The sequence below is a fragment of the Geotrypetes seraphini genome, chromosome 8 (genome assembly GCF_902459505.1).
Source record: "Geotrypetes seraphini chromosome 8, aGeoSer1.1, whole genome shotgun sequence".
In the NCBI taxonomy this organism is placed as follows: Eukaryota; Metazoa; Chordata; class Amphibia; order Gymnophiona; family Dermophiidae; genus Geotrypetes; species Geotrypetes seraphini.
This window is the reverse complement of record NC_047091.1, coordinates 3,709,284-3,736,202: the sequence shown is the minus strand read 5'-3', so window position 1 is coordinate 3,736,202 and position 26,919 is coordinate 3,709,284. Positions and strand designations below refer to the sequence as shown.

At 42.2% G+C, this 26,919-nt stretch overlaps 1 protein-coding gene across 1 annotated transcript in view; it reads right to left on the bottom strand.

The window, feature by feature from the left end:
* The window catches only part of FOXA3 (forkhead box A3), a 43,307-nt gene extending 16,616 nt beyond the window's left edge, over positions 1-26,691 (bottom strand). Inside the window, exon 1 of the mRNA XM_033956654.1 lies at positions 26,210-26,691. Within this exon, the coding sequence (XP_033812545.1) occupies positions 26,210-26,281 (72 nt within the window). The 5' untranslated portion in view covers positions 26,282-26,691. The remainder of the gene's footprint in view (positions 1-26,209) is intronic.
* Between the last annotated feature and the right edge of the window lie 228 nt (positions 26,692-26,919).

The window sequence follows — 26,919 nt, the reverse complement described above, 5'->3', positions numbered from 1 at the left end:
TCTTAGTTTAAAAGCTACTCCTTTAAAAATATTGATGCCAGCAGTTTGGTTCCATCCCAGTTAAGGTGGAGTCCTTCCTTTCAGAATAGGCTTCCCCTTTCCTAGAATGTTGCCCAGTTCTTAACAAATCTAAAACCCTCATCCCAGCACCATAATTTTAACTATACAGTACTGTGGAAGAGTATGTGGTTATCTTCCACTAATGCAGCAGGGGCTGCTAACTAAGCAGACTACATGACCCAGACTGCACTGGGCTTTACAGCTCAGTGCTGTGCCATAGCTTCTAATTCAACCATCTTATTCCTTAGGCTCCTTGCGTTCGTATACATACACTTTTTTTTTTTCTGAAAATCCCCCTCCACTTATACACTGTTATTGTAGTACATGTCCTAATTTTCAGACCTATAATATTTTACAAAAGTTTTCAATAAAACCGATTTAAACAAAAAATAATTAGTGCCAATTAACATCAATTATTAGGTATTAATTAACATAGAAACATAGAACTATGACGGCAGATAAAGGCTAAATGGCCCATTCAGTCTGCCCATCTCCGTCTCTTCCTAAGAGATCCCACATGCCTGTCCCATGCTATCTTGAATTCAAATACAGTCTTCATCTTCACCACCTCCACTGGGTGATTATTCCACGCATCTACGAAGTATTTTCATATATTACTCCTGAGCCTATCACGTCTTAACTGCATCCTATGTCCTCTCCTTCCAGAGTTCACTAATTTTAAGCTGTAAACCGCCTAGAAACTATGTATAAGCGATTTATCAAATTTTAAATAAACTTGTAAACTTGTTCTTTCCTTCAATTGAAAAAGACTGACTTTGTGTATTTAACGAAAAGGATATATATAATATACCAGAAGCCGACAGGCTATACGCAGGAAACAAAGACGGAAAACATACAGGGTTGACGGCAGTCTAGAAGAGGTATGCAGGCTGACTGATAGATTTTAAAATGATAAATCGCCAGGACCGGACGGCATCCATCTGAGGGTAATCAAGGAACTGAAAGGGGTTATAGCTGAACTGCTCCAACTAATAAGCCAATCTGTTGATCAAATAAGGAAGGATTCCAGAAGACTGGAAAGTGGCAAATTTTATACCAATCTTCAAAAGAGGTTCGAGGGGAGATCTGGGAAACTACAGACCAGTGAGTCTGACCTCAGTACTGGAAAAGATTGTAGAGGCACTGATAAAGGCATCATTGATCACCTTGACGGACACAATCTGATGAGGCCCAGCCAGCACGGCTTCAGCAAAGGAAGATCTTGCTTGACAAACTTGCTGCACTTCTTTGAGAGAGTAAATAGGCAGATAGACAAGGGTGACCCGGTCTGGATTTTCAGAAGACATTCGACAAGGTCCCGCATGAACATCTACTTTGAAAAATTGCGAGTCATAGAAACATAGAACATGACGTCAGAAAAGGGCCAATGGCCCAACAAGTCTGCCCACTCAAGAACTCTCCCGTATCGAGGGTGAAATATTCAAGTGGATTAAAAACTGGTTGGTGGATAGGAAACAGAGTGGGGGGTAAATGGTCAATACACGGACTGAAAAAGCGTCACGAGTGGAGTGCTGCAGGGTTCGATACTTGGACCCATTCTCTTCAACATATTTATAAATGACCTGGAAATTGGTACAACGAGCGAGGTGATTAAATTTGCAGATGATACAAAGTTATACATAGTGAAGACACAGAAGGATTACGAAGAACTGGAACGTGACATAAACCCACTCAATGAATGTGCTGTGACATGGCAAATGAGGTTTAACGTGGACAAGTTAAGGTTATGCATGTTGGTAACAAAAATCTTATATACGAATACAGGATGTCCGGTGCAGTACTTGGAAAGACCCCCCAGGAAAGAGACTTGGGAGTACTGGTAGACAAGCCAATGAAGCCGTCCACGCAATGTGTGGTGGTGGCAAAAAGGGCAAACAGAATGCTAGGAATGATTAAGAAGGGGATCATGAGCAGATTGGAGAAGGTTTTCATGCTACTGTACCGGGCCATGGTATGTCCCCACCAGGAATACTGCGTCCAGCACTGGTCACCATACATGAAGAAGGACATAGTACTACTCGAAAGGGTCAAGAGAAGAGCAACTAAAATAGATAAGGGTCTGGAGGAATTGCCGTACAGTGAGAGATTAGAGAAACTGGGCCTCTTTTCCCTTGAAAAGAGGAGACTGAGAGGGGACATGATCGAAATATTTAAGATAATGAAGGGAAAAGACTTAGTAGATAAAGACTGGTTGTTTATCCTGTCCAAGGTAGAGAGAACGAGAGGGCACTCCATAAAGTTAAAAGGGGATAGATTCTGTACAAATGTAAGGAAGTTCTTCACCCAGAGAGTGGTAGAAATCTGGAACGCTCTTCCGGAGGCTGTCATAGGGGAAAATACCCTCCAGGGATTCAAGATAAAGTTAGACAAGTTTCTGCTGAACCAGAATGTATGCAGGTAAGGCTAGATTCAATTAGGGCACTGGTCTTTGACCTAAGGGCCACCGCGGGAGCAGACTGCTGGGCACCATGGACCACTGGTCTGACCCAGCAGCAGCAATTCTTATGTTCTAATACCACAGAGATACATGCTTGAGTACATACTTGAGTACCTGAATAAATTCATGTAAACTGTTCTGAGCTCCCCTGGAAGAGTGGTATAGAAAATTGAATAAAAATTAAAAAAAACACATCTCTTTCATATCTCCTCTTTCCAGTCTTTCTTCCAGAATATACATATTAAGGTCTTTAAGTCTGTCCCCATATGATTTATGACAAAGACTACTAACCAATTTTGTAGCAGATCCCTAGACTGACTCCATCCTATTTATATATTTTTAAAAGGGCAGTCTCCAAAACTGCATACAATATTCCAAATCCAACCTCACCATAGGACAGGGTAGATATGGTGACCTATGTCACCTTCCCCACATCAAATCCTTAGCACACAGACTCCACTACCTTAGGCCTATCTCCGTCACACACCCTGAATAACCTTAAAATTGCACTGGCAACAACAACAAAGACATTATTACTTCTTATTTTAATTTATTCTGTTAGGTTAATATGTTAGTATGTTAATAAATACTTAATACGGTGCTTTAGTTAGATTGTGAGTCTTTTTGGACAGATAGGGAAGTTTTTAAGCACCTAGTGTTAACCGCCTTGATATGACAGTTATTGTAAGGTAAAGCGGTATATCAAATAAATTAAACATATATTCATACATACATTATACTAAATGATCTCTTCACAGACAATAACTGGGACATCTTCCTAATTACTGAAACCTGGCATAAAGATAATGACGGAGCTACCTTGGATATGCTTTGGCCACTAGGGTACCAAGCAATAGCTTGCTCATGCACTAAAACAAGAGGTGGAGGTGTAGCCGTCATCATTAAGTCCAGCCTCAACCCAAGACTGATTGACACCATCACAAAAGATGCACTAGAATGCATCATCTTCTTGGTGGGTCACAATACAGACCAAACTTTCACCTTGATAAACAGAGTACCACACTCACCAATGGTCATCCTAGATGACCTGATATCCATCCTTAGCAAAACTGGTCATCATATACAACCGGGTCATCATACCTGGAGACTAACTTTGCAAGCTACCAAAATGAGACTGGATCCCTGGCAGACTTCATCACTTTACTTTCGGACCTAGGCTTCCAACAAATGGTTCCCTCACCAACCCACTCTGTGGGCCACACCCTAGACCTAAACTTTATTGAAAAAGATACACTGCTCACCACAGGAACTCCTGACTGCATCACCAAACTGGTACCCTGTCTGATTACCATTTGATCACATTCAACTACACTTAGTTTCAAGTTTCAAATTTTTATTAGTATTTGATGAATCGCTTATTCAAGTTGCTAAGCGATTTACAACTATATAAAATAGTGTTTTATAATTTAAACAAAGTAACTTCAAACTTACAGATCTAAGACAGACACGAAACATGAGGGATAGAGGGGCAAAGTTACATGTTCTAGGTTTAAGAAAAAAGATTAAAACAAGAAAAAAACAATAGGATGGGTAAAAGACTGAGCCAAAAATCTTCGTCTAAAATTAGATATTAAATGCGTCTTTAAAAAGACAACTTTTAAGAAATTTTTTAAATTGGTTAAGGTCTTTTTCCTTTCTAATATACTGGGGAAGTGAGCTCCAACGAATCAATTGTCAACCAGGAAGCAAACTCAACATAAGAAAATATACAACAATAGAAACATGATGGCAGATAAATGCCAAATGGCCCATTCAGTCTGCCTATCCACAGTAAGCATTATCTCTCAACAGACCCTTCCAACCTAGTAGAAATACTGAAAATTCAAATCTGAATCTGCTAACGAGGCTGCCATGAACTGGCACACTGAGGTAAAAACCCTATACGAAGGACTAGCCCCATTCAAAGAGATCAAATACTATCCCTGCAAATACTCCTCTTGATAGTTTACTGATGACTTAAGAACCAAGAAAAAAGAACTAAGGAAAGCAGAAAGGAAATGGTACAAATCCAGGCTTAACAGTGACAGATCCAAATGGAAGGAACTGAATGAAGAATATTTTTTTAAAAAACACCCTAGACGCTAAAACGATGTACCATATATACTCGAATATAAACCGGGATTTTTGGGCCACAAAATTGGCCCAAAAATGGGGGTCCTGGTTTATATTCGAGCTAATGCCCCCTCTCAGAATTTTTCAGGCTGAGGCTGTCGCCGCCAGGCTCTGCCCCCCTCCTCCTTGCCCTATCCTCATACCTCTGCTGATCCCTGGTGGAGGTGCAGCGGGCCCTCTGCTGATCCCTGGCTTTTCGAACTCCTACCTGACACTGGAGGGAGGGAAGAGTGCTGGGTGCAGAGTCTGACAGGGGAGGGAGGGAAGGGAGCTGGGTGCAGTGCCTGACAGGGGAGGGAGGGAAGGGGGCTGGGTGCAGAGCCTGTCATGGCAGGGCACTTGAATATTAAGCCGCCTGAATTATATTCGAGTCAACCATTTTTCCTCCTTTTTGGTGGGAAAAAGGGGGTCTCGACTTATATTCGGATCGACTTATATTATATATATATATATACAGTACTACTCTCAATGACTATTAAAGATCCCTAACAGATCACAAAACCTGTTTTAACTAACAAAAGAGATACTCACGTCACAAGAAGACAACCAAAGCCTTAATACTGAACTTGACAGTGAAACATTCTCAGACTACTTTGCAGACAAAGTAGACAAAACAAGGTCTCGCCTCGACTCTGCCATGCTACAAACATCATCCCCCCTAACTCAGACAAGATAATTAAAACTACAACTGAGAATCTAACTCATTTCCAAACAGTCTCCCATGATGACTTCACCAAAATACTAGACATTATTCGCCATTTTGGTTCCATCCTTGTCCCCTGTCCACCACATCTCCTGGAGGCTGTGAAAGACACTTTTGTAGGCTCTGCTGGAGTCTCCATCAAAGCTCACTCCAGCCCATTTTAACCATCCAAGCCATCCAAGCCCTCCCCAGCCCGTCCTCAACTGAATGTCCATATAGGGGACACAGACCGTGCAACTCTGCCCAGTACTGGCCTTAGTTTCTTCAATGTATACCCATTATTTTCTGATTAGAGATCCTCTGTGTTCATCCCATGCTTGTTTGAACTCTGTCACCATTTTCTTCTCCACCACCTCCCTCAGGAGCACATTCTAGGCATCAACCACCCTCTCCATAAAGAAGAATGTCCTAACATTACTCTTGAGTCTACCACCCCTCAACCTCAAATTATGCCCTCTGGTTTTACCATTTTCCTTTCTCTAGATTGAGTGTAAGATGCACACATAAGTGCTATGTGCTTTTTATTTCTAAGCGTGCTATTAATATGCTAACCTCTTTCTTTTTTGTCAAAAAAATCCCTTTGTCTTTCCTTGCTTGCTTGTTTACTACTTGCATTGGGGGGAGGGCCTTATTGAGATAAAGCTGTTTGGAATCTTTTTTGACATTTTTATTGGTAGCAAAGAAGAAAAATATAGAACAACCCTACTTGTATGGTTTTCTGCAAGTGTTCATTTTTCTAACCCTTTGTCTTTGTTAATAGGTCTTCAGCTTTCTTGCTTGCATTGCTATCCCAGCATTGTAAGGGGACTACACGTTTAAATGCTTGGGATATTTTGGGTATAAAAGCAAGATGAATCACAGGTCCCAATTGGAAGTTGAATGATAGGCCTTCTCCACTGAAATGCCACATTGCAGTGTTGTTTTCTGATCACTGAAAAGGAACACCAAAATACCTCATTTACATGCTTATGACTTAATTTTAATGCTGTTTGCACAGATCTTGGGCACACATGTTATATCCCATGCTACAGCTTTCTGTATATTGTGTGCAGATTTTTGCCCATGCTAATCGGCTCTAGCACCAATGTTAGGTTTTGAACATCAGCCTGTTGGGGGGTCCACATTCACTGTTACTGAGCTGAGCTCTTCCCAGCGCTGCAGTATCCTGGAGTCCACATTCATCATCTCTGAACTGAGCTCTCCCTGTTTCTATAGCACCAGATCCTAAACTCACTGTCTCCATGAAGAGCTCTGACCATTACTGCAAATTATTTTTTCCAAATGGTAGTTAAACATTCAACCCTCAGGCTTCAATCTGCAGTTTTAGGCTCAGCCTATTTTCCATGTCCTTTGCACACAGTAGTAAGGAGAAAAGCAAACATCCTGAATAACATCCCTTATCCTTCTGCCTGATAACTGAGGGTAAACATACCTGGGGAACAGAGAAAACTAGCCCAGCTGGATTAGAAGTGGCAATGTTTGCAATTGTTTGCAGTCGTCATCAGTTGCACCTATTACTGTCACATGCATTCCTCCTCACCTGGAACAAGGCAAGCCTCTGTTTATCAGAAATGAGACTGGGAGTTCACTCTTTGCTCAGTAACTTTAATAAAGTTATAGGGCACACAGATCCAACCATTAGGCAAGATTAGATGGTTGCTCAAGTTAGCAGTAAAGATCAGAGGCAGTCAAACCATATTATGTTTGCCACACTGTCTACCATGCTTCAATCTCTCATGCCATGTCTGCCACACAGTGTTTGCTGTTCCATGTCTTCTATGCTGTTTTATCACGCACACTTGCCCTACCAATTTTGCCAAGTCATGTCATACTATGTTACCCATGTTTTGTAATACTATGCTCATCATACCATGTTTGTTATATTATGTTTTACCATGCTTTGTTAACTATGTTTTGCCATCCCCGGCAGACAATGTTTGCCATGCTATCTCCTACCATACTATGTCTGCAAGTGTGCAGAGGGGTTGGAACTGCAGCCTCAGCACCCTGAGATTGTGGGTTCTGACATGCATAGCTCTTTGTAACGCAGGTCACATGGTCCGTCCCCACCCAATGTCCCAGGTATATTAGATGGAATGTGAGCCCACTGGGACAAACAGGGAAAAATGCTTGAATACCTGAATAATGAGTGTAAACTGTTCTGAGCTCCCCTGGGAGAACGGTATAGAAAATTGAATGAAAGAATAAATAAATAAATAAAAAGAGATGCCAGTACTCAAATATAAGGCCATCCTTCATGGGTGGGGATGATCGTTCAGAGACCTGCCCCACAATAGCCCAGCTTCTTGTAGCTCACCATAGAATCAACTAGGATTCTATCTGAACCAGCTTACATCGGGTCCTCTCCCTTTCTCCATCCTTCCAAATTGGTCTGGCACCCATCTTCTTCCCTCCGCTCCTCCCATAATCTGGCATCTCTGTCTTCTTCCCTGCCAGCGTCTTCTCCCAACTCTCTCTTCCCCATTTTCCTGCAGCATCTTCTCCCCACTCTCTGTTCCTCATTTTCCTTCAGCATCTTCTCCCCACTCTCTGTTCCCCATTTCCATTCAGCATCTTCTTCCCACTCTGTCTTCCCCATGTGCTTTCAGCGTCCTTCTCCCCCCTCTATCTTCCCCATGTGCTTTCAGTGTCCTTCCCCCTCTGTTTTACCCTGTTTTCCTCTCCATCCCACCTTTTCTCCCTTTCTCCCTCCCTGCCCCTTACCTTCGTGGTGCTTTCTCCCCCCCTCCCCCCGGACAACAGGCCTAGTCCGAGAAATCTCCCTGCCCTGTGGCCGGCGATGTATAAACTGCCTTCTTAAAACAGCCGGAGCGTTGTAATTGCATATGGCTGCCGTAAAGGTCGTCTCTGATGCAACTTCCGGTTGCATCAGAGATGACCTTTACGGCAGAAACACACAGCTTCAACGCTCTAGCTCAGGGGTGCCCACACTTTTTGGGCTTGTGAGCTACTTTTAAAATGACCAAGTCAAAATGATCTATCAACAATAAAATAAAAACAAAACACAAAGCACACTGTACGCTGAGAAAATGTTATCATTCCTATTCTGGGGGGTTTTCAAAGAGGTCAAGACAGATGACTTTATGCACTGTCACCTCAGTAACAACCATACAAAAATAGACAAATACCCCCCTCCCTTTTTACTAAAGCATTTTAGCAGTTTTTAGTGCAGGGAGCTGCGCTGAATGCCCAGGGCTGTTCTCGACACTCATAGGCTCCCTGCGCTAAAAACCGCTATTGTGGTTTAGTAAAAGGGGGGCCATTGTGCAAAATATAGACAGCAGATATAAATTCAGACACATTTTGATCACTCATTTAAAATAAAATAATTTTTCTACCTTGTCTGGTGATCAAGTTTATTATTATTAAGTTTCAAGTTTCAAGTTTATTAGGATTTTATATACCACCTATCAAGGTTATCTAAGCGGTTTTTACAATCAGGTACTCAAGCATTTTTCATGAGTCTCTGGTTGCACTTTCTTCTTCTGACTGTGCATCCTATCTTTCTTCCCTTCTTTCAGCCTGTATGTTTCCTCTCCTCCAGACCTCATTCCCTCCCCAAACTTTTTCTTCCTCTCTCCCTGCCCTTTCTTTCTCCCTGCTTCCCTTTCTTTTTTTTTCTCTTCATGCCCCCTTTCTTTTTCTCTGTTTCCCTTCTTTCCTTCTTTCTCCCTGCCTGCCCCCTTTCTTTCTTTCTCCCTGCCCTCCCCCAAGCCATTGCCGCCAACATCGGGTAACAGCCCCCCAAGTCACCGCCATCGGGTAACATGCCCCAAAGCCGCTGCCGCCCCAAGCTCTCCTTCCCTGCATCGGGCTGACCAGCATTCCTCTCCCCGACATCAATTCTGCTGTTGGAGAGGAAGTTCTGCCCAGCTAGGCAGCGATTGGCTGGCCCGAACTTCCTCTCCGACGGCAGAATTGACATCGGGAAGAGGCAGGCTGATTGGCCCGGTAGAATTTTCTGGACCTGGCCGGCTGTGCACCCCACCTAAGGCTGCACCCTGGGAGGACCTCCCCCCCCCTTGGTACGCCACTGATGAGTCATAGTCTCCAAACCATAGCACTTTGGTGTTCTGTTTATTACGTTTAAGGAAGTTCTTTTTGTGACCATGAGCTCAGTCCTCTATTGTCTTCGCTAGGTGCTGCAGAGTGGACTCAAAAGTGTCACTTGCTACACAAAGTTTCAAGTTTATTTGAAATTTGATGAATCGCTTATACATAAAATACTAAGCGATGTACATTAAAATCCAAATTTGAATGTACGATAAAATACAAAATAATGATAACAAATAAAATACTAAGCGAATTACTATAAAATCCAAAGAAGGAAGATATCATCTACATAAGAGAATGTTTGGATTTGGTGGGAGGAGAATATTTTTGCCAAGATTCTTAGATAAATGTTAAACAGGGAGGGAGACAGTGGGGATCTTTGTGGCACTCTGCAGACAGTCGTCATATTTGGGACTCTTATTTCCTATTATAACTTCATAGGTCCTGTTTCCTAAAAACTCTGCAAACCATTTCAATGGTTTTCTGGTTTATGCAATGAGAATTGACCAATATGAAGGAGAGATATAGTACAATCAATCTGCTTGGCAGAAAGCTTCTAGTGACTGTGGCATACGCTTGTGGTCACTGATGTTCAGCCTGTGGTAGTCAGACATGCTGACTGCCACAGACTAAATTTGATGTGGATATTCAATACCAGGCCTTATCAGGTCACCAGCATTAAATCTAGGATTTGCCCGGTTGCTGGAAGTTATCTGGGTGCTGGCTGATATTGAGCACCAGTACCTGGATAACTACCTGGGCAAATTAAAACTGCTGAAGTAGTTGTCCTTACAGGAACTGAATATCAATGGTGCCTGGATAACTTCTGGGTCTGACCTGACACCACCCCGGCATCTACTCTAAGGCTGGTCAATGCAATTTAACCAGACAGGATCCTCTCCTACCCAATTCAATTGTTTTCCATATTAACCCCACTGTTAATCTGTTTAAATTGGCCATATCTGAGTAAGTAGATTTTTGGCCGCATGCTTTCATAATGTGTGCTTGGCCACCCAGAAGAGAGGCACTATAGAGGCATGCTAGTCACTATATATGTGCACTTACAGGCTGGTATTAAAAACAAATTATGCACTATTGATTTATTTAAGTTGTTGTTTTTTTTTCTTCTTCTTTTTCCTTATCCTCTCTCTATCTTTAATTGAAGACTTATAGAGAAAGTTGCTATGAGCTTGTTAGATTTCAATGGGAAATATTCTTTTGTGGATTGTTTTTGTATTTAGCAATATGCTTTCTATTTCTTAATGCATTTTTATGTTGTTTGTTCATTTAAAATTGCATAAATAAATAATTTTAAAAAAAAACAACACAAAAAACAAATTATGCACTCAATGGCAGCTAGTGAGCACATAATTTGCCATCCCAATTCTGTCCATATAAAATTGACCTGGTGTTAGGTGGTGCAAGGCGAGGACACGTGAAAAAATCAAAGCTATGATATTTAGTCACTAAAAGGAAAATCTATTTGCTTAGTTACACTAAATGAATAGAACTAGAGCAGCTGCCAATAGTTCCCTATATTCAGGACTACTGCTTACATAGCCAGTGAGGCTCAGCATATGGATTGAGATAAACACTAGCACCAGTGTTTTTATTTATTTTACGAGAGTCATTTCATTAATAATGCACAGGTTGGCAACATTGGGGAAATGGATGATGCAATCGAAGTAAACCTTCTTTCACTTTCACTTCAGTGCTTGAAGCAGCAGGACGTGTGCTTAGGAGCTCTGTAGTGTGGCTGTGACAAGTGTAGCAAATGGAGTTTGCAGGTGTCTCGGGTACTGTGTCTGCTGACCATCAGAGACGCCTAGACAGTGCAACTGTGCTGAAATAAAGATTTGACGTAGAAGGTCAGGCATTCTTGAATCGCATTGATAAAATGTGGGTCAGAGACTTTGAGCCAGACCTGAAATCACAGTCCAACGAGTGGAGAGCTCCATCTTTCCCACGACCAAAAAAATTTTGATGAGCTCAATCAAAAGTCAAACAAATGATGATTTTTGCTTATGATCATGAAGGCATCATCATCACAGACAAAGGTCCATTTGGAAGAAGTGTCCCAGCAGTGTATTATCATGATTTTTTTTGCAAAAACTGTGCAGAAAAATGCACAAAACCCAACCTCAGTTGCTCTTGGCTGGGCCACTCATTCTTCACTGTGGTATTCAGCCTATGCCTGCTAGGTCTGTCCCCAGAGCAGTGCACAAACCAGAATCAGATGCACTAGAAACAGCACACTTTAAACCTCAAAATGACCATTTCTTCTTTGGCCTCTAGAGGAAGAAGGAGAGCAGATTTGCCTGTTCCACATCACACACACAGCTCTGGCTTAGGTCCCATCAGTCGTGTGCAGACTGAAACTAGAACCAGCAGGAAAGCCTTTGCACCTGAGGGTTTGGGGCGTGGGTGCAGGCTTTTACTCCAGAGAGCAGAACAGCTAGAGAGGCAAAGGAAAAAGAAGGAGCAGCAAGGAAGGCAAGAATACTCAGGGCTGAGAGTTCTGGATGGCAGTGAGCAGCCAGAATGTATGGAGCTGGTAGAGGCTGGTTCAGAGCAACTGAATCCAGTGCACCAGGATTTTCAAGCCATGGAACTGGAGTCATATCCTGAACTACCTAATGGGGCCCTGCCAATGGAAGTCTGCTGCACTAAAGGCAAGTGAACTAAACAGCCTAATTGTTTGAACTGGATATTTTTGGATAAGCTTACTGAATGCTTATTGCTGGGTAACCCTGAGAAAGGTATGGTGCTTGGTGGCACCTGAAAGAACTTTAAAAGGACTGTTGTTGGTTGTTTTTTTCTTTCCCTCTGGGTGGGGGAAGGGCAGTTAGCAGTCCCAGGAAGTGGGGACTGCTCTGTGTTTTTCTATGGTGGGTTTTTGAGGGCATACTTTTGCAATATTGAGACCACACAGAGCACACTCCCTGGCCAGCAAGTCATATACTGGGGCCTAGTGCCGTAGCACTAGTGCAGGCTGAGTTAGCTGACATCAGCCCAAGAAACTGTTTTGGAAAATTCAAATACTTTCTTTAAAGATAAGCTGGAGAAGCTGTGATGGCTTTGAGAAGCCAGAACTGGGGGTTTTGGATTCATTTTGTGTTTCCAGTATTGAGAGACATAAGCTAAAGGGTTTTAAAGAACTTTATTGGACAGCAGAAATCCAGAGACCATTTGAAATACATTTCTTTTTGGGCACAGTGTGCCCTGATAAAAGGACCATACTTTATGTGCTTGGAACATTCTGACAGTATTGCTTTCTTTTTGAACCTTGGACTGTTTAAACCTGGATGCAAGAAGGCTGGTTTAAATGTGTTTTGTTTTGTTTTGCCTGAATAAACTAGGTCCTTGCTTTATAAAACATACTTACCTGGTGTTGTGGTGGTTTTCTTCGGTTGCCTTTTCTTTTCCTTGTGCAGCCCACAGCGGCTCACAAGAGTTTTCTCTTGTCACTAGGGACCATGTAGAGGACGCAGGAAAAGACTTCTGGAAGGCGGGATAGCAGAACCAGAGGAAACCCAGCTGGAGTGCCGAGCCAGTTATCAATATCAAAGGCCCAGACTCATCAGTCTGTCGGGTAAGAGTACCCTGGGAATGGCTGGTGAAGGATACTGGGGTTGATAGCCTGGTCGGGAGGCGGGAGATGGGGTTAGCTCTCAGGGGAGCGCAAAAGGAAAAGAAAGGCGGCACTTTGATTCTTTTCTCTGTCTTTTTCCTTTCCAGGTTCATCATGGATTTCCAGCAGCTGTTTACCCTTTTGGCTTCAGAGCAGCAGAAGCAGACAGAGGACTTAAAGACAGTGTTGAAGAGCAACCAGGAACTCTGGCGGGCGATCCAGATGGAGTCCGGTCAGTGGCATGAGGAGCTGGTGCAAGTAATGGGTGACCAGGCGAGGACACTAGCGCAGTATTTGCAAGGAGCGACCACTAGTGGACTGAGTACAGGGTTACCAGCAGCAACAGGAGCTCCAGTAGGACTGAACTTTCTTACAAACATGTAATTATGTAAGATGGGACCTACAGATGCCCCGGATGATTTTTTACATGCATTCAAGAGAATGGCAGTGGCTGCAGGTTGGCCGGAACAACAAAGGGCCATGAGGCTGATACCATGCCTTGCTGGAGAAGTGTTGGCAGCCTATCAGACTCTCAGCCCTGAGCTAGCCAACAATTATAGAGCTATTAAGAACCATATACTTGACTATCTAGGCTTCTCTAGGGAGTGTAAGCAGCACGGCACACAAACTGCTGTTAATATTTATTAATGTTGGAACTACCAGATGTACAATGTTATACCCTTTAATCCGCTGTATGTACAGTCTCTCTTTATTGTAACTACAGTTTATCTATATTGTAACTACAGTTTCTCTATATTGTAAACCACTTCTCTTTATTGTAAACCGCCTAGAAGTCGCAAGATAGTTGGCGGTATATAAAAAAAAAAAAAAAAAAATAAAGTTATTACTGCCGTCAGGAGTTTAGGAGAGCCTAAATAATGGAAAGGGAAAGACCTAAAACACTCTTGCACAGGTTGAGGAAGTTAGCCGAGCGGTGGCTACAGCCCTGTCTTGCGGATCCTCAGGCATTGTTTACCGAGCTATTGCTTAAGCAGTTTTTGGAATCTGTGCCTAAGAATCTGAAGGCCTGGATCCGGAGGCAGGGAAGTCGCTCCCTAGCCCAAATTGTTGAGCTGACAGAGGCCTACATAGATTTGAATGCTTCCACAGGGTCTGAAGGGGGCAAACATGGGGGGGTACTCTCTCACATAGGGGACAGTTACCATAGGCAATGGCCCATAGTAAGTCCCAGGTTAGAATACCCCAGGCCATGAGGAAAATTCAGGACCCAATTATACCCAGTAGAAAGCCTATATCCTGCTTTAAGTGTGGGAAGCCTGGACATGTGGAAAGCAGGTGTAGGAGTCAAGTGAATCTTCTAGTGACCCAGCCTTCCCCTGATAATACCCAGGAGGGGTACCTGTTCAGGTGGAGGGACACCCAGTCACTGCCTTTTTGGATAGTTGGGCCTCCCTGTCCATGGTGAAAGGAAAAGTCTGGACCGCTATCCAGGCTGAGAGGAGCAGGGTTAGCCAGGAAGGCCCTAGGGTCTCCATTTGTTGTATTCATGGAGACATTCATGATTACCTGACCCACTTAACTAGGGTCCAGTATGGGCCCCAAGAGGACAGGCTATTTGTAGAAGTAGTCCCAGGAGCACCATATGATATGATCCTGGGGCGAGATTGGGAGGGTTGGTCTGAAGCGTTGAACCCAAGACAGGCCCTAGTTAGTACCCGGGCCCAATGCCTTAAACAGGGGTCCACCGAAGAAACCCTTGGTACCACCTTCCCATTTCAGGGGGAGATTTTCCAGGGAGGTAATGAAAGGGGATCTCGTCCATCTAAAGAGCAAATGAAGCGACAGAAATGGCAAAGGAGGCAGGCTCTAGCTCAAACTTCCAGCAGCAGGAAGTCCCCTCTATACCTGAGCGGGTGTTAAAGACCTTTCCTATGTTCCAGGCTGAGCAGAAAGTGGACCCCACGTTGCGGACTGCGTGGCAGCAAATGGGAGCTTCTCACAAAGGGGCGTTCATTATGCAGATCAGGCGAGGGTTGCTGTACCGGGTTAGTGCTGCTGGAGGCCAGGACAATAGGGTAGAACAGTTGGTAGTCCCTCAGGGGGTTAGGGTCCTGGTCTTGTAGATGGCGCATGACCACCCTTTGACAGGACACAAGGGAGTGGAAGCCACAGAAGCACAGATCCTGCAAAGGGTTTTTGGCTCGGGTTACGCCACAGGCTAGTGCAGTTCTGTGCCTCTTGCCCTACTTGTCAGAAGTTTTCCATACAGAAGCCCCCTAAAGCCCCTTTGATTCCTATTGCATGGGTGGAGGAACCCTTAGGTAGGTGGGCAATGGATATTATGGGACCCCTAGAAAGAACTCCCCAAGGGTACCAGTATATACTGGTGGTTATGGATGTAGCCACCAGATTTCCATGGGCATTTCTGTTAAGGTGAATATCATCCCAGAATATCACTAGAGAGTTGGTTGGATTGTTCTGCTCAGTGGGGTTCTCAAGGGAGGTTCTCGTGGATCAGAGGAGTAATTTCGTTTCCCGGGAGATGGAGTCATTCTGGCAGAGGTTTGGCATCAGGCATATAAAGACAGCTGCCTACCATCCTCAGGGGAACGGGTTAGTTGAAAGGTTCAACCAGTCTCTCAAGCATATGCTCAAGAAGGTTGCAGGGCAGGAGTTGACTGATATGGACTTGATGATACCTTGGATTTTGTGTACCAGTCGGAGAAAATCTAAGTCTCTTTAGGAGTTAGACCCTATGAAATGCTGTTTGGCAGGAAACCTAGAGGGTTACTGGATATCCTAAAGGACAAATGGGACCCTCCTCCCGAGTGCAGGACAAATATGATATCTTACCTGGGGGATCTTAGACAGAAGCTAAGGAATCTCATAGAGAAGGGCAGGGTTCATATTGAGAAGAGCCAAGAGAAGAAAAAACCTATTATGATAGGAAAGCCCAGGAAAGACAGTTACATGTGGGAGAACAGGTCCTTGTCTTGGTACCCACGGACTCTTACAAGTTTCTCACTCAGTCATAGGGACATGGGACTATAGTTCAGCGGGTCAACGCGGTAGACTACAAGGTCCGAGATGGCAAGGGTAAAGAACAGGTTTACCATATTAACCTCCTCAAGCCCTGGAGGGAGCACCAGACTTTGGCTCTCATTGCCCGAGCTGTGAGAAGGATGAATTTGGACCCCAGATAGGGGAGTTTACCTCAGCAGAGCAGGTCAATAAGGGGGAAGAACTTATCTCTACACAGAGGAAGGGGGTGGAGGTTCTGATAGAGGAGTTCAAGGATGTTTTCTCACCCATACCTGGCAGTACCATCCTAGTGAGATATAATATCCAGACTCTCCCTGGGAAGATAGTAAGGGTTAATCCCTGTCAGCTATCTGAGGAAAAGAGAGGTTTGGTCCAAGAGTTAGTGGAGATGTTGGCTCTTGGGGGTCACTGAATCTTCTCAGAGCCCATGGTCAAGCCCTATTGTGATTGTGCCCAAGGTGGATGGATCACCTAAATTCTGTATTGACTTTTGCCAACTGAATGCTATCTCCCAGTTTGACACTTTTCCCATGCCCAGGGTTGAGGAGCTTTTAGATAGGTTGTGACAGGCTCAGTATCTTACTACACTAGACCTCACCAAAGGATACTGGCAGATACTCTTGACAGCAGCTGCCAGACTTAAGACTGTTTTCAGTTTCCCCAGGGCCTATTCTAATTCATCAGGATGCCTTTTGGATTGCATGGACCAGGTGTTAAGGAGACATCAGGAGTACACATCTGCCTATTTGGATGATGTCATCATCCACTCCCAGACTTGGCTGCAACATGTAGAACAGGTGCAGGCAGTCCTGCTGGCTTTAAGGGAAGCAGGCGTGACTATTAACCCCAAGAAATATTGTCTGGTGAAAAGGGAAGTCAAATACTTGGGGTACCTGGTGGGGAGGGGGTGGTGGTAAAGCCATTAGTGGATAAAATCCAATGCATCCAAGAGTATCCGGTGCTCAAGTCCAAAAGACAGCTCCAAGGGTTCCTAGGGCTGATGGGATACTACCGGCGGTTTATTCCCCACTTTGCCACCCGGGCCACCCCACTGATAGAGATGCTTAGAAAGAATAGGCCAGACAAATTGCAGTGGGACACGGAGGGCAGGGAAGCCCTGGAAGACCTAAAAACCTGTTTGTGCTCCGAACCAGTACTGGCATCCATGAATTTCCAAAGGCCATTTGTATTGCAAACGGATGCCTCACAGACTGGATTAGGAGTGGTGTTGAGCCAGGAAGTAGAGGGGCTAGAACATCCTGTACTCTACTTAAGTCGTAAACTGCATGACAATGAAAAGCATTATGCGACTGTAGAGCTAGAATGCCTAGCCGCCAAATGGGCGATGCAAAGTCTACAGCACTATTTAGAAGGCGTGCACTGATAGATAGGACCCTGAAACCGTCAGTGCAATTGCGGCGGTAGCAAAGAAAGCAAATAGGATGTTGGGTATGATAAAGAATGGAATCATGAGTAGATCGGAGAGGGTCATAATGCCGCTTTATAGAGCAATGGTCAGATTCCACTTGGAATACTGCGTCCAAAATTGGTCTCCCAACCTAAAGAAGGATATAAAACTGCTGGAGAGGGTGCAGAGACGAGCAACAAAACTAGTAAATGGTATGGAGAAACTGGAATATGAGGATCGACTTAAGAGACTGGGATTGTTCTTCCTTGAGAAACGGAGACTGCGAGGAGATATGATCGAGACCTTCAAAATACTGAAAGGAATCAACAAAATAGAGCAGAAAAAATTATTTACATTGTCCAATTTGACACGGACAAGAGGACACGGAATGAAGCTATGCTTTTACCACTGAGAGAGGGAAATGTAAGTTTTAATTTTTGAGAACTTCTGGCAAGATGAGATCTAGGAACATTCCAGTCTAAAGGAATCAAAGTGGCAAAAATGCCAAATAGGATCTTAAATGCAACACAAACGCACTTCGATTGAATTCTGAGATACACTGGAAGCTAATGTAATTCCTTGAGCAGAGGGGTTACGTGATCACATTTACTCTTACTGAAAATAAGTTTAGCTGCAGTGTTAAGAGAGGGAAAGCCCAGAGATGTAAGAAAACTGCTGAATTCAATGACATCCTTACTAGTTTTATCATCTAGATCTCTGTTCTTTTTACACTTATGGACCAGCGAAAATAAAAGAATTATTCTGTGGACTGGCAAACTACTAAGACTGAAATTTAAAAAACCCATTTCCGCCCCATCTCTGCGAGCTTGGTCCCTGCAAACCATCTGATCCCATCCGCACAAGCCTCAGTTATGATTTTATGTTGAACGTATTTTATTAAAGTATAAAAAGACACAAAATTCTGTACAATTGTCATTTTATAAATGCAAATAATACAGAGCAAGGATCAACAAAACCCCTGTCTCCCCTCTCCTTCACATATATCCCCTCTACTATTAAGAAAACTGAATAAGCCATATTATTACAGAAATATCATACTAACAGAATACCGCAGTCACACATGACAGGACTAGTGTTAAGGGAGTGCAACTAGGGCAACTAAACCCTAAACCAGCTGGAAGCTAAAGAAGCACTGCCTGGGCTTTGCAGTCCCCAGTTATGTCTAACAATAGCTCTAGTAGGATATATATTTCAAATGTGATATATTCAAATCACAAAATAGAAATAAAATTATTTTTCTACCTTTTGTTGTCTCTGGTTTTTGCTTTCATCTTCTTTTCACTCTCTTCCTTCCAGCGTCTGCCCTCTGTCTCTTCAGTCCAGCACCTGCCCCTTCCATCCACTGTCTGTCCTCTCCCCCTTCCATATGGTATCTGTCTTCTTTCTATGCCCCTCTCCCCTTTCCATCCAGCCTGCGCCCCCTCTCTCCTTTTTACATGATTCATTCCAGCTTCACTGCTCTCTTCATTTTTATCTCTCCTACACCAGATCTAGCATCTTTGTCTCTCTCTCCTTATTTCTCTGCTGACCCCCTTCCCAGCATCAATCTCTCTTTCTACTTTCTCATTCCTTTGTCTCTCCCCTTTCCCTCATCTGATCTCTCCATTCCACCCTGACCCCTTCCCCTCCTCTAATCTCCCTGCCAGCTGTTTCCTTCCTTTTTTCATTCTCCCTTCCCTCCTCCCCCCTATCCAACAGTAACTCTCTTCCCTTCCCTTTCCCTCCTCCGCTACCAGCAGTAATGTAATGTAATGTAATTTAGAAACATAGAAACATGATGGCAGATAAAGGCCAAATGGCCCATCTAGGCTGCCCATTTGCAGTAACCATTATCTCTTTCTCTCTCTGAGAGATCCCACATGCCTATCCCAGGTCCTCTACAGAATTCATCTTGGTCGTTTGCTGATCTAGATTCTTTAAGTTAGCCACAACAATTTCAGCAATGGTAGTAATACTAAATCTACAAAAAGTGAAAGTGGATAAATAAATAACAATCAAAACTAGCTCCACTTATTAGGCTGAAAGTATTAACTCAACGGAAGAAAAAGCCTCAGGTTTGTTTTGGCAGAGCATAAATGCTCAAGCCTCCTCCACCTACATCATCGGCAGAAAAAACTTCCGTAGAGAATATACAATTGCCACTATGCCGATTTTAAGCGTGGGACTGAGATGTTATCTAGCAACATTGACAATTGTGTTGTAAAACTCATAAGTGTTTACAACCATTTCTTCAGGAGGTGGAGGAGGCTTAAGCATTTATGCTCTGCCAAAACAAACCTGAGGCTTTTTCTTCCACTGAGTTAATACTCTCAGCCTAATAAGTGGAGCTAGTTTTGATAGTCAAATCAGTAACAAACTTTCCAGATAACTTCAGCAAGAAATCATTCAAGCCCTGTATGGCATTCCAGAGGGACTCTAAAGCCACAGAACCTGGTCTTTGGATTTTCTGGATGTCCAAATATGAAGCAGTCTTCCCCTTGTACTGCAAGATATCAAACACAATTTGCTGCATCTCTCTCTTTCTCTGCACAAATCAGACCACCAAAACATTTTGTTTCTTTCTTTATATCACCAAAATCTGACTCTTCCTCTCTGAGCACACTACCAGAACCCTTATCCACAATCTCCTAGACCAGTATTTCTCAACCTTTTCAAGCCAAGTACCCTCAAAGCCTAACGAATACCAACCAATTGCCCCCGCCCAAACTCATTCTCAATAACAGACTATGGACTTTTCCTCCAGGAAATTGTGCAACCATTTCTTAAAACCAGCTACGCCATCCACTCTTACCACAACCTCTGGCAATGTGCTCCAGCGCTTAACTATTTTCTGAGTGATAAAAAAAATTCTTCCTATTGGTTTTAAAAGTATTTCTTTGCAACTTCATCGAATGTCCCCTAGGGCTCCTTTTACTAAGCTGCGGTAGCGTTTTTAGCGCACGCCGCAGATTAGTGAACGCTACCCCCCCTGCGCTACGCGGAGAAATTAATGCCAGCTCAATGGAGGCGTTAGCGTCTAGTGCGCGCGGCATTGCTAGTGCAGCTTAGTAAAAGAAGCCCTGAGTCTTTGTAATTTTTGATGGAGTGAAAAATGGATCCACTTGCACACATTCTACTCCATTCAGGATTTTGTAGATCTTCACTGCTCTCCGCTAATGCCACAAATGGGTGGAAGGAGCAGAAGAGGTAGGAACTTGCGATCCCTTTAAAACCAACAATGTAGTCTGGCAGAGCTGAAGTGTATTCTGAGGGATGTAAAAATGCCCCTTCATACAAAGAACAATAGACAAACGGAGTAACAGAATGCATGAGAAAGTTGTATTTTAGGTGAAATCTGTTTTTTATTAAGCAACAAACTACAACAAGTGCAAACATCGGGCAAAATCACATATAGAAAACAGGGCTCCCCTCCCCAAAAGAGGACTGGACTATAAAGTTGTATTTTAATGCAGCACCATCTTGGATCGCCACAGAGACATTTAAATAAATCTATCATATCTTTTCTCTCCCACCTTTCATCTGAAGTATACATACTGAGATATTTAAGACTGTCCCCAAATGCTTTATGATGAAGACCACCGACCACTTTAGCAGCCACCTTCTCTAGACCATTCATCTTATTTATATCCTTTTTGAAGGTGCAGATCTCCACAGTTGTTTACATACTGCAAATCAGTGGCATAGTGGGAAGTTGGAGTTCGTGGCGAAGGCGACTGGTTTTGCCACCCCATGCACCCTCCAAAGTGCCCTTCCAAGTTGCCCTGACAATGCCTCACTTCCTGCCACTCTGGCCACCATGCCTCTCGTACCTCTTCACATCTTTGCTGGCAATGAGCAGGCCATCATACCCGCTGCTCACATCGGCTGACCCTTCTTTCCGACGTCACTTCCTTGTCCCACAAACATGAAGTGCTATCAGAGTGAGGGGTAAGGCTGGCACAAACAGGGCACAGGACATTCTGCTCACTGTCAGCAAAGATTTGAACAGGTAGCGGAAGGAGAGTACTTTTCAGAGATCATTCCTATCACTGGGAAGGGGTGGGGGAGGGAAGAAAGGAGAGGTGCCAGCGCCCCCACCAACTCAGCACCGGGGTTGGTCGTCCCCCTTACTATGTTACTGCTCCCAATTAGGTCTGCCCAATGACTTATACAGAACCCTTATAATTTCCTTTTCCCTATGCACACAAGCATCTTTAGCCACCTTAAGACCAGATTAGATCACCCTTAGATCCACTCTTCTTTCATGCACAAAGTACTTTACCCTATACTGTACTGCTCCCTTGGGTTTTTGCTGCTTAAGTTTCAAGTTTCAAGTTTAATTACATTTGATGGATCGCTTATTACAATATCTAAGCGATGTACAAATTAAAAACCAACAGATTTTGGTAATACATTTAATATGGTGGGACAAGACACTAGACAGAGGATATGGACAGACATGAATGAGTAGGTAAGAGGGGAAAAAGTTACAATTATAATATTTGTTGAAATTACATAAAACGGGAAGCACATTAGGTAAAAATGGAATAGATATAGAAAAAATTTAGTTGGTTATTATAAGAATGCAAGAAATTGGAATATGTTTATCATAAATCAAATGCATCTTGAAATAAATATGTTTTTAAAATTTTTTTAAAAGAAGTGATATCTTTTTCAAGTTTAATAAAATTTGGAAGGGCGTTCCACAAGGAAGGTGCCACCACTGAGAACATATCATTTCATCTTGTGCCGATAACCCTCAAAGACGGGATTGAAAGCAGGTTCAATGAAGACGATCGTAGAGAGCGAGAAGAATTATATGGGACAATCATTTTTGATATGAATTGGGGCTCATTAAAGATTAATGTTTTATAAACTAAAAATATAACTTTAAAGGTGATTCGATGAGAGATAGGGAGCCAGTGTGATTTAATAAAAAATGGGGTGACATGATCATATTTTTTTGCTTTATGAATTAGTTTGATTGCGGTGTTTTGGATTATTTGAAGCCGTCTCTTTTCTTTTTGGGTTATGTTGATTAAAAGAGAATTACAATAGTCTAATTTTGAGATAATTAGTGAATGAACTAGAATGTTAATTGATTTGGAATCTAAAAAGGAGGAAATAGAACGAAGAAGCAGCAATCTGTAAAAGCAAGATTTAACTATTTCACTTATATGACTGTGAAATGAAAGATCTGTATCAATTAATACTCCTAGAATTTTCAATTGGGATACTGATTCAAGTAGAGTATTATCTATTATGAATGGTGTTTTTTGAGTTATGTCTCCTTTCCAAGTGAAAAGCATTGTTTTTGATTTTTGAATATTTAGAGCCAGTTTATTATTATTTAACCAGTTTTTTATTAGTTCAAGTTTGTCATTGATAATTTTTATTTCTTCTGCGTTTTCCGGGTTGAGAGGGTGAATTAGTTGGATGTCATAACTTTGCATTTTTAGCATTACATCTTACCTGCCAAATTCTTAAAGTTTTGCTAGTCCTCTAAAAATGTAAATGAGAATATTAAGTGAAAATACATTGTAATAGTGGATGAAAGTAGCAGAGGCTAGAATCAGAACTAGCCAATCAAAGCTGAGTTTGCATTTCTATTTCAAGAGCTGCCTAATGCCCTACACCAGGGATCTCAAAGTCCCTCCTTGAGGGCCTCAATCCAGTTGGGTTTTCAGGATTTCCCCAATGAATATGCATTGAAAGCAGTGCATGCACACAGATCTCGTGCATATTCATTGCGGAAATCCTGAAAACCTGACTGGATTGCCCTCAAGGAGGGACTTTGAGATCCCTGCCCTACACTATTTACTGTCTTCCTATCGGCTGTGGTAGGAGTTACAGTAGCTGTATTCACTGGAGCAGTAATGGGAACTCGGGAGGGAGGATGCAGAGTCTGAACACCGCACATACTGATATGCAAACCAGAAAAAGTGCTACTTTAGATTTCATGTGGGATCATGGGGGGGAGGCAGGGAGGGTAAGGGGAGAATGTGGGAGGTCACAAAATGGGGGGTGCAAAAGCAAATATGCTGACGCTGGATACCACAACATCTTGAGCTAGATCTAAGTGTGGGTCATTAAAACCATGAGAGAAATTCTTCTCATCTTGCAAAATGCATTTTATTACAGCTAAAATTTATTTTTTCCTTTTTCTATTTTAAGAAAAGACTGGCTTTTTGATTGTTAAATGTATAAATTATTTTAGGATTACCTAAAATAGCAGTCTGTTTCCAATTAAAATGCACAAGTAGATGTTTCATACACTATCATGAGAAAAATGGTCTTTTAAAAAACACTTATTTTCAGGACTACTATGTTCCAAGCATTGCATATCCAGCTGCCTTTAAATTTGTAATGCTGCTGGGGTTGGGTACAAAGATTTTGGACCTTGGAAAGATCAAATTGCTGAGAAAATGTTTTAATTAAAATTAAATCCTTATATTCTTATTCTGCATGTATGTTGTGCTTGGTTTTAATTCAAAGATTTCCATTGTACAGCAGTCTGGAGTAGTCCGGATTTTACTCATGGAGCCACGACTACTTCTTGTATGTAAGAGTTTCTTATTTATTCAATTGGACTAAGTAAGATCAGACTAAAATCTGGCAAGGCTTAAAATGTTATAGAAAGGAGTCCAAATCATTCCCTTCAGTAGTGAAAATCTCTTAGATGGAAATGCTTTGACCCATAATGATCTGTATTTCTGTGCGTGTGTACACACAGGCTTATGTGTGGTTTATGTGCATTTGTCTATGTTTATGTGTGAATATGTACTTCTCTGTGGACCTGTTTTTGTATTTTTTGTGTATGCATTTACCTCAGTGTGTGCCCGTATTTCATTGTGCATGTTATATAAGTGGGGATGCTGAAAAGTTCTCAGCTGAACCAAGAAAAGAATGACGTGGTATGATCCAATCAATGATCTGAAATAATGTCAAAAACATAGAATTTCGTTTCTGCAAATTGCACTTAATGAAATAAAATAAAACTCTTTTCAGCTACAGTGGCACAATAACGCTCAGAATGTAGGAAGTTGGTTGGGCGGCGAAATTTTCAGCACCCCAAACTCCTGAATGATCCCTTAAGAACAGATCTAAGAAAATCTGGATTTCAATTGTTTTCATTAGCAAGTAGGCTGTAGCAAAGAATTTTCAATAAATAAGTACAATTAATTTTCCTACCAATCGCTAGGTTTTACTAAACCTTGGAAGAGCTTTTTACCATGGGTCAAGCAAGGTAAATGCTCCGACACTCATAGAAATTGAATGAGCGTCGAAGCATTTACTTGACCAGCTCACGGTAAGAAGCTCTTCTGTGGTTTAGTAAAGGGAGCCCACAAAGTTTCTAATTGGTTGATTAAAAATCTGGAAAATATTTAGAACTACCTAGAGAATACCCGTCAGCATTCTTCACCAGAGGACATTATAAGTGAGAACTGTCCAGGGATAAACCATTCTCCCCTTTTGCTAGGTACTCGGAGAGAAAATCTCACTCTTTAGATACAGAGTTTAATATTGTCACAACCATACTAATTGAACTCATTGCATTCTGGTATTTCAACTCAATAACTGAGAAAGATTCAATTTATACAAAACACTGCAGCTATGTTGATTTATTGGTTTAAGGGATCCTTTCACTAAACGGCACTAGAGGTTTTTAGTGCAGGCCGGCGAGGTAAATGTTCCTACACTTATAGAATTCCTCACCAGCCCACACTAAAATCCTCTGTTTAGTAAAAAGAGCCCTAAGGAATTTGAAAGAGACACTGTACTGTTAATTAAAATACACTAACTCCTTTTGAACCTAGAAAATTGAAGCGGGGATGTTTTGTATTTAAAATAATATTTGGTCAGGTACCTTTAAAAATTTAATTCTAGGAGAAATTCTCCTATGGTCGATCAGTTTTTATTGTGTTTTCCAACTTTTATAGGCGTACAGTTTTAAAATATTTTAGAGTTTTCTCTATCTAGCTGTTTGGATTTGAAATAATCTTCAGTTTCTTGTTAAGCAACAAAAAATGTATAGACATTTTCACAAATATTTGAAAATGTATTTATTTTTGAAATACTTTGGGCATTAGCAAAATCTGTTCTAGTTATCTATTTGTATATGACTGCTATTGTGATTATATTTGTATATCACGTTGGACCTTTTGGTAGGTAGTGGTTTATAAATGCAAAAGAATAGAATGGAATGGAACTACAGAACCTTTGGCCACAGACCCATCCTCCAGGGATCAGTTTTTGTTTGTGGTAAATAAACTTCAGAAAGAGGAATATCAACTAATCAAATTATATCCCATCTACAGTGTGGGCTAACTGTACAGAAAGAGAACATGTCTTCCATCAATTATAGCTTGAAAGGGATATGCAGTTACTAATTACACCCCAGATATGAAGACAGCATCATCCTTCACTTCTGCAGGAGATCAGGAATTCTGTCATGCATTACTGGAAAAGAAAGATTGCTTTGATGAACAAGTATCCAACTATAGGAAAATCTGTCTTGTAAAACAGAGCAGGAAAGTTGGACAAGGAAAGCCACTCAGGAAACAATTACTCTCAAGATGGACTGTCACCCGAATATAAAAATGGAAATTAAAGCACTTTGGTCTCTTGCTCTCTGCACCCCAAACTGTCATGACAGCACCATAATTAGCTGGCAAGCAGGTCCGAAAAGCAGAAAAATTACATTTAACAAAAGTGTAGTTTGTAATGAAAAACTCTTACCTCTGTAGGCTCTGTGTAATAGGAAGTCCAGTCAGGTATCTCATGCGATTCCATTTTAACTGACCCCAGCATCCCAAATCCCCCACTGCAAATAAGTCTCTATATAAAATCTTTGATTTTTAAACAAGTAGCCACAACTATGAGCATCTCCCCACAGGCTGTTTTCTATTCTTGTTTCTTCTCTTTAGCAGTTTCCTCACAGCGGCAAAGTGGCGGCTTTTGACGTGCACCTGTGGGAGGTGGGTACAAACAACCAAGTGCCTCTGTAGACCTGAGCTCCTGCTCTTCCAAACTTCTTCTCCACTAAAATGGCGATAAATCTGGTACCAAGAAATAGGTTTAGTCTGCAAAGGAGCAACTGACTCAAGATATATAAGCATGTACTTCTCAGTGGATCAAGGTTTTAAAATAACCAGGCTTCCCTTCTGGATGAAATTCAAAGCAATAGGTTATGGAATTTTTCAAAGGTCTTTCATGTGTGGATGTCTTTTTTTTTTTCAAAATGTTTTCCTCTCCCTGATTCCAGTGAAGGAAGGTCTGTTCCATACAGCCTGTCTCTATTCCACATCTATATAATGCCCAGATTGGTTTCTCCTCCCACTCTGGATTTGAATACTGGTTGCAGAGACCAGAAGGAGGATCTGTAAGAGAATGTAAAGGGCTCTTTTGCCCTCTGGTGTTACCTGGATAAATTATGCAACTTTCGTAAA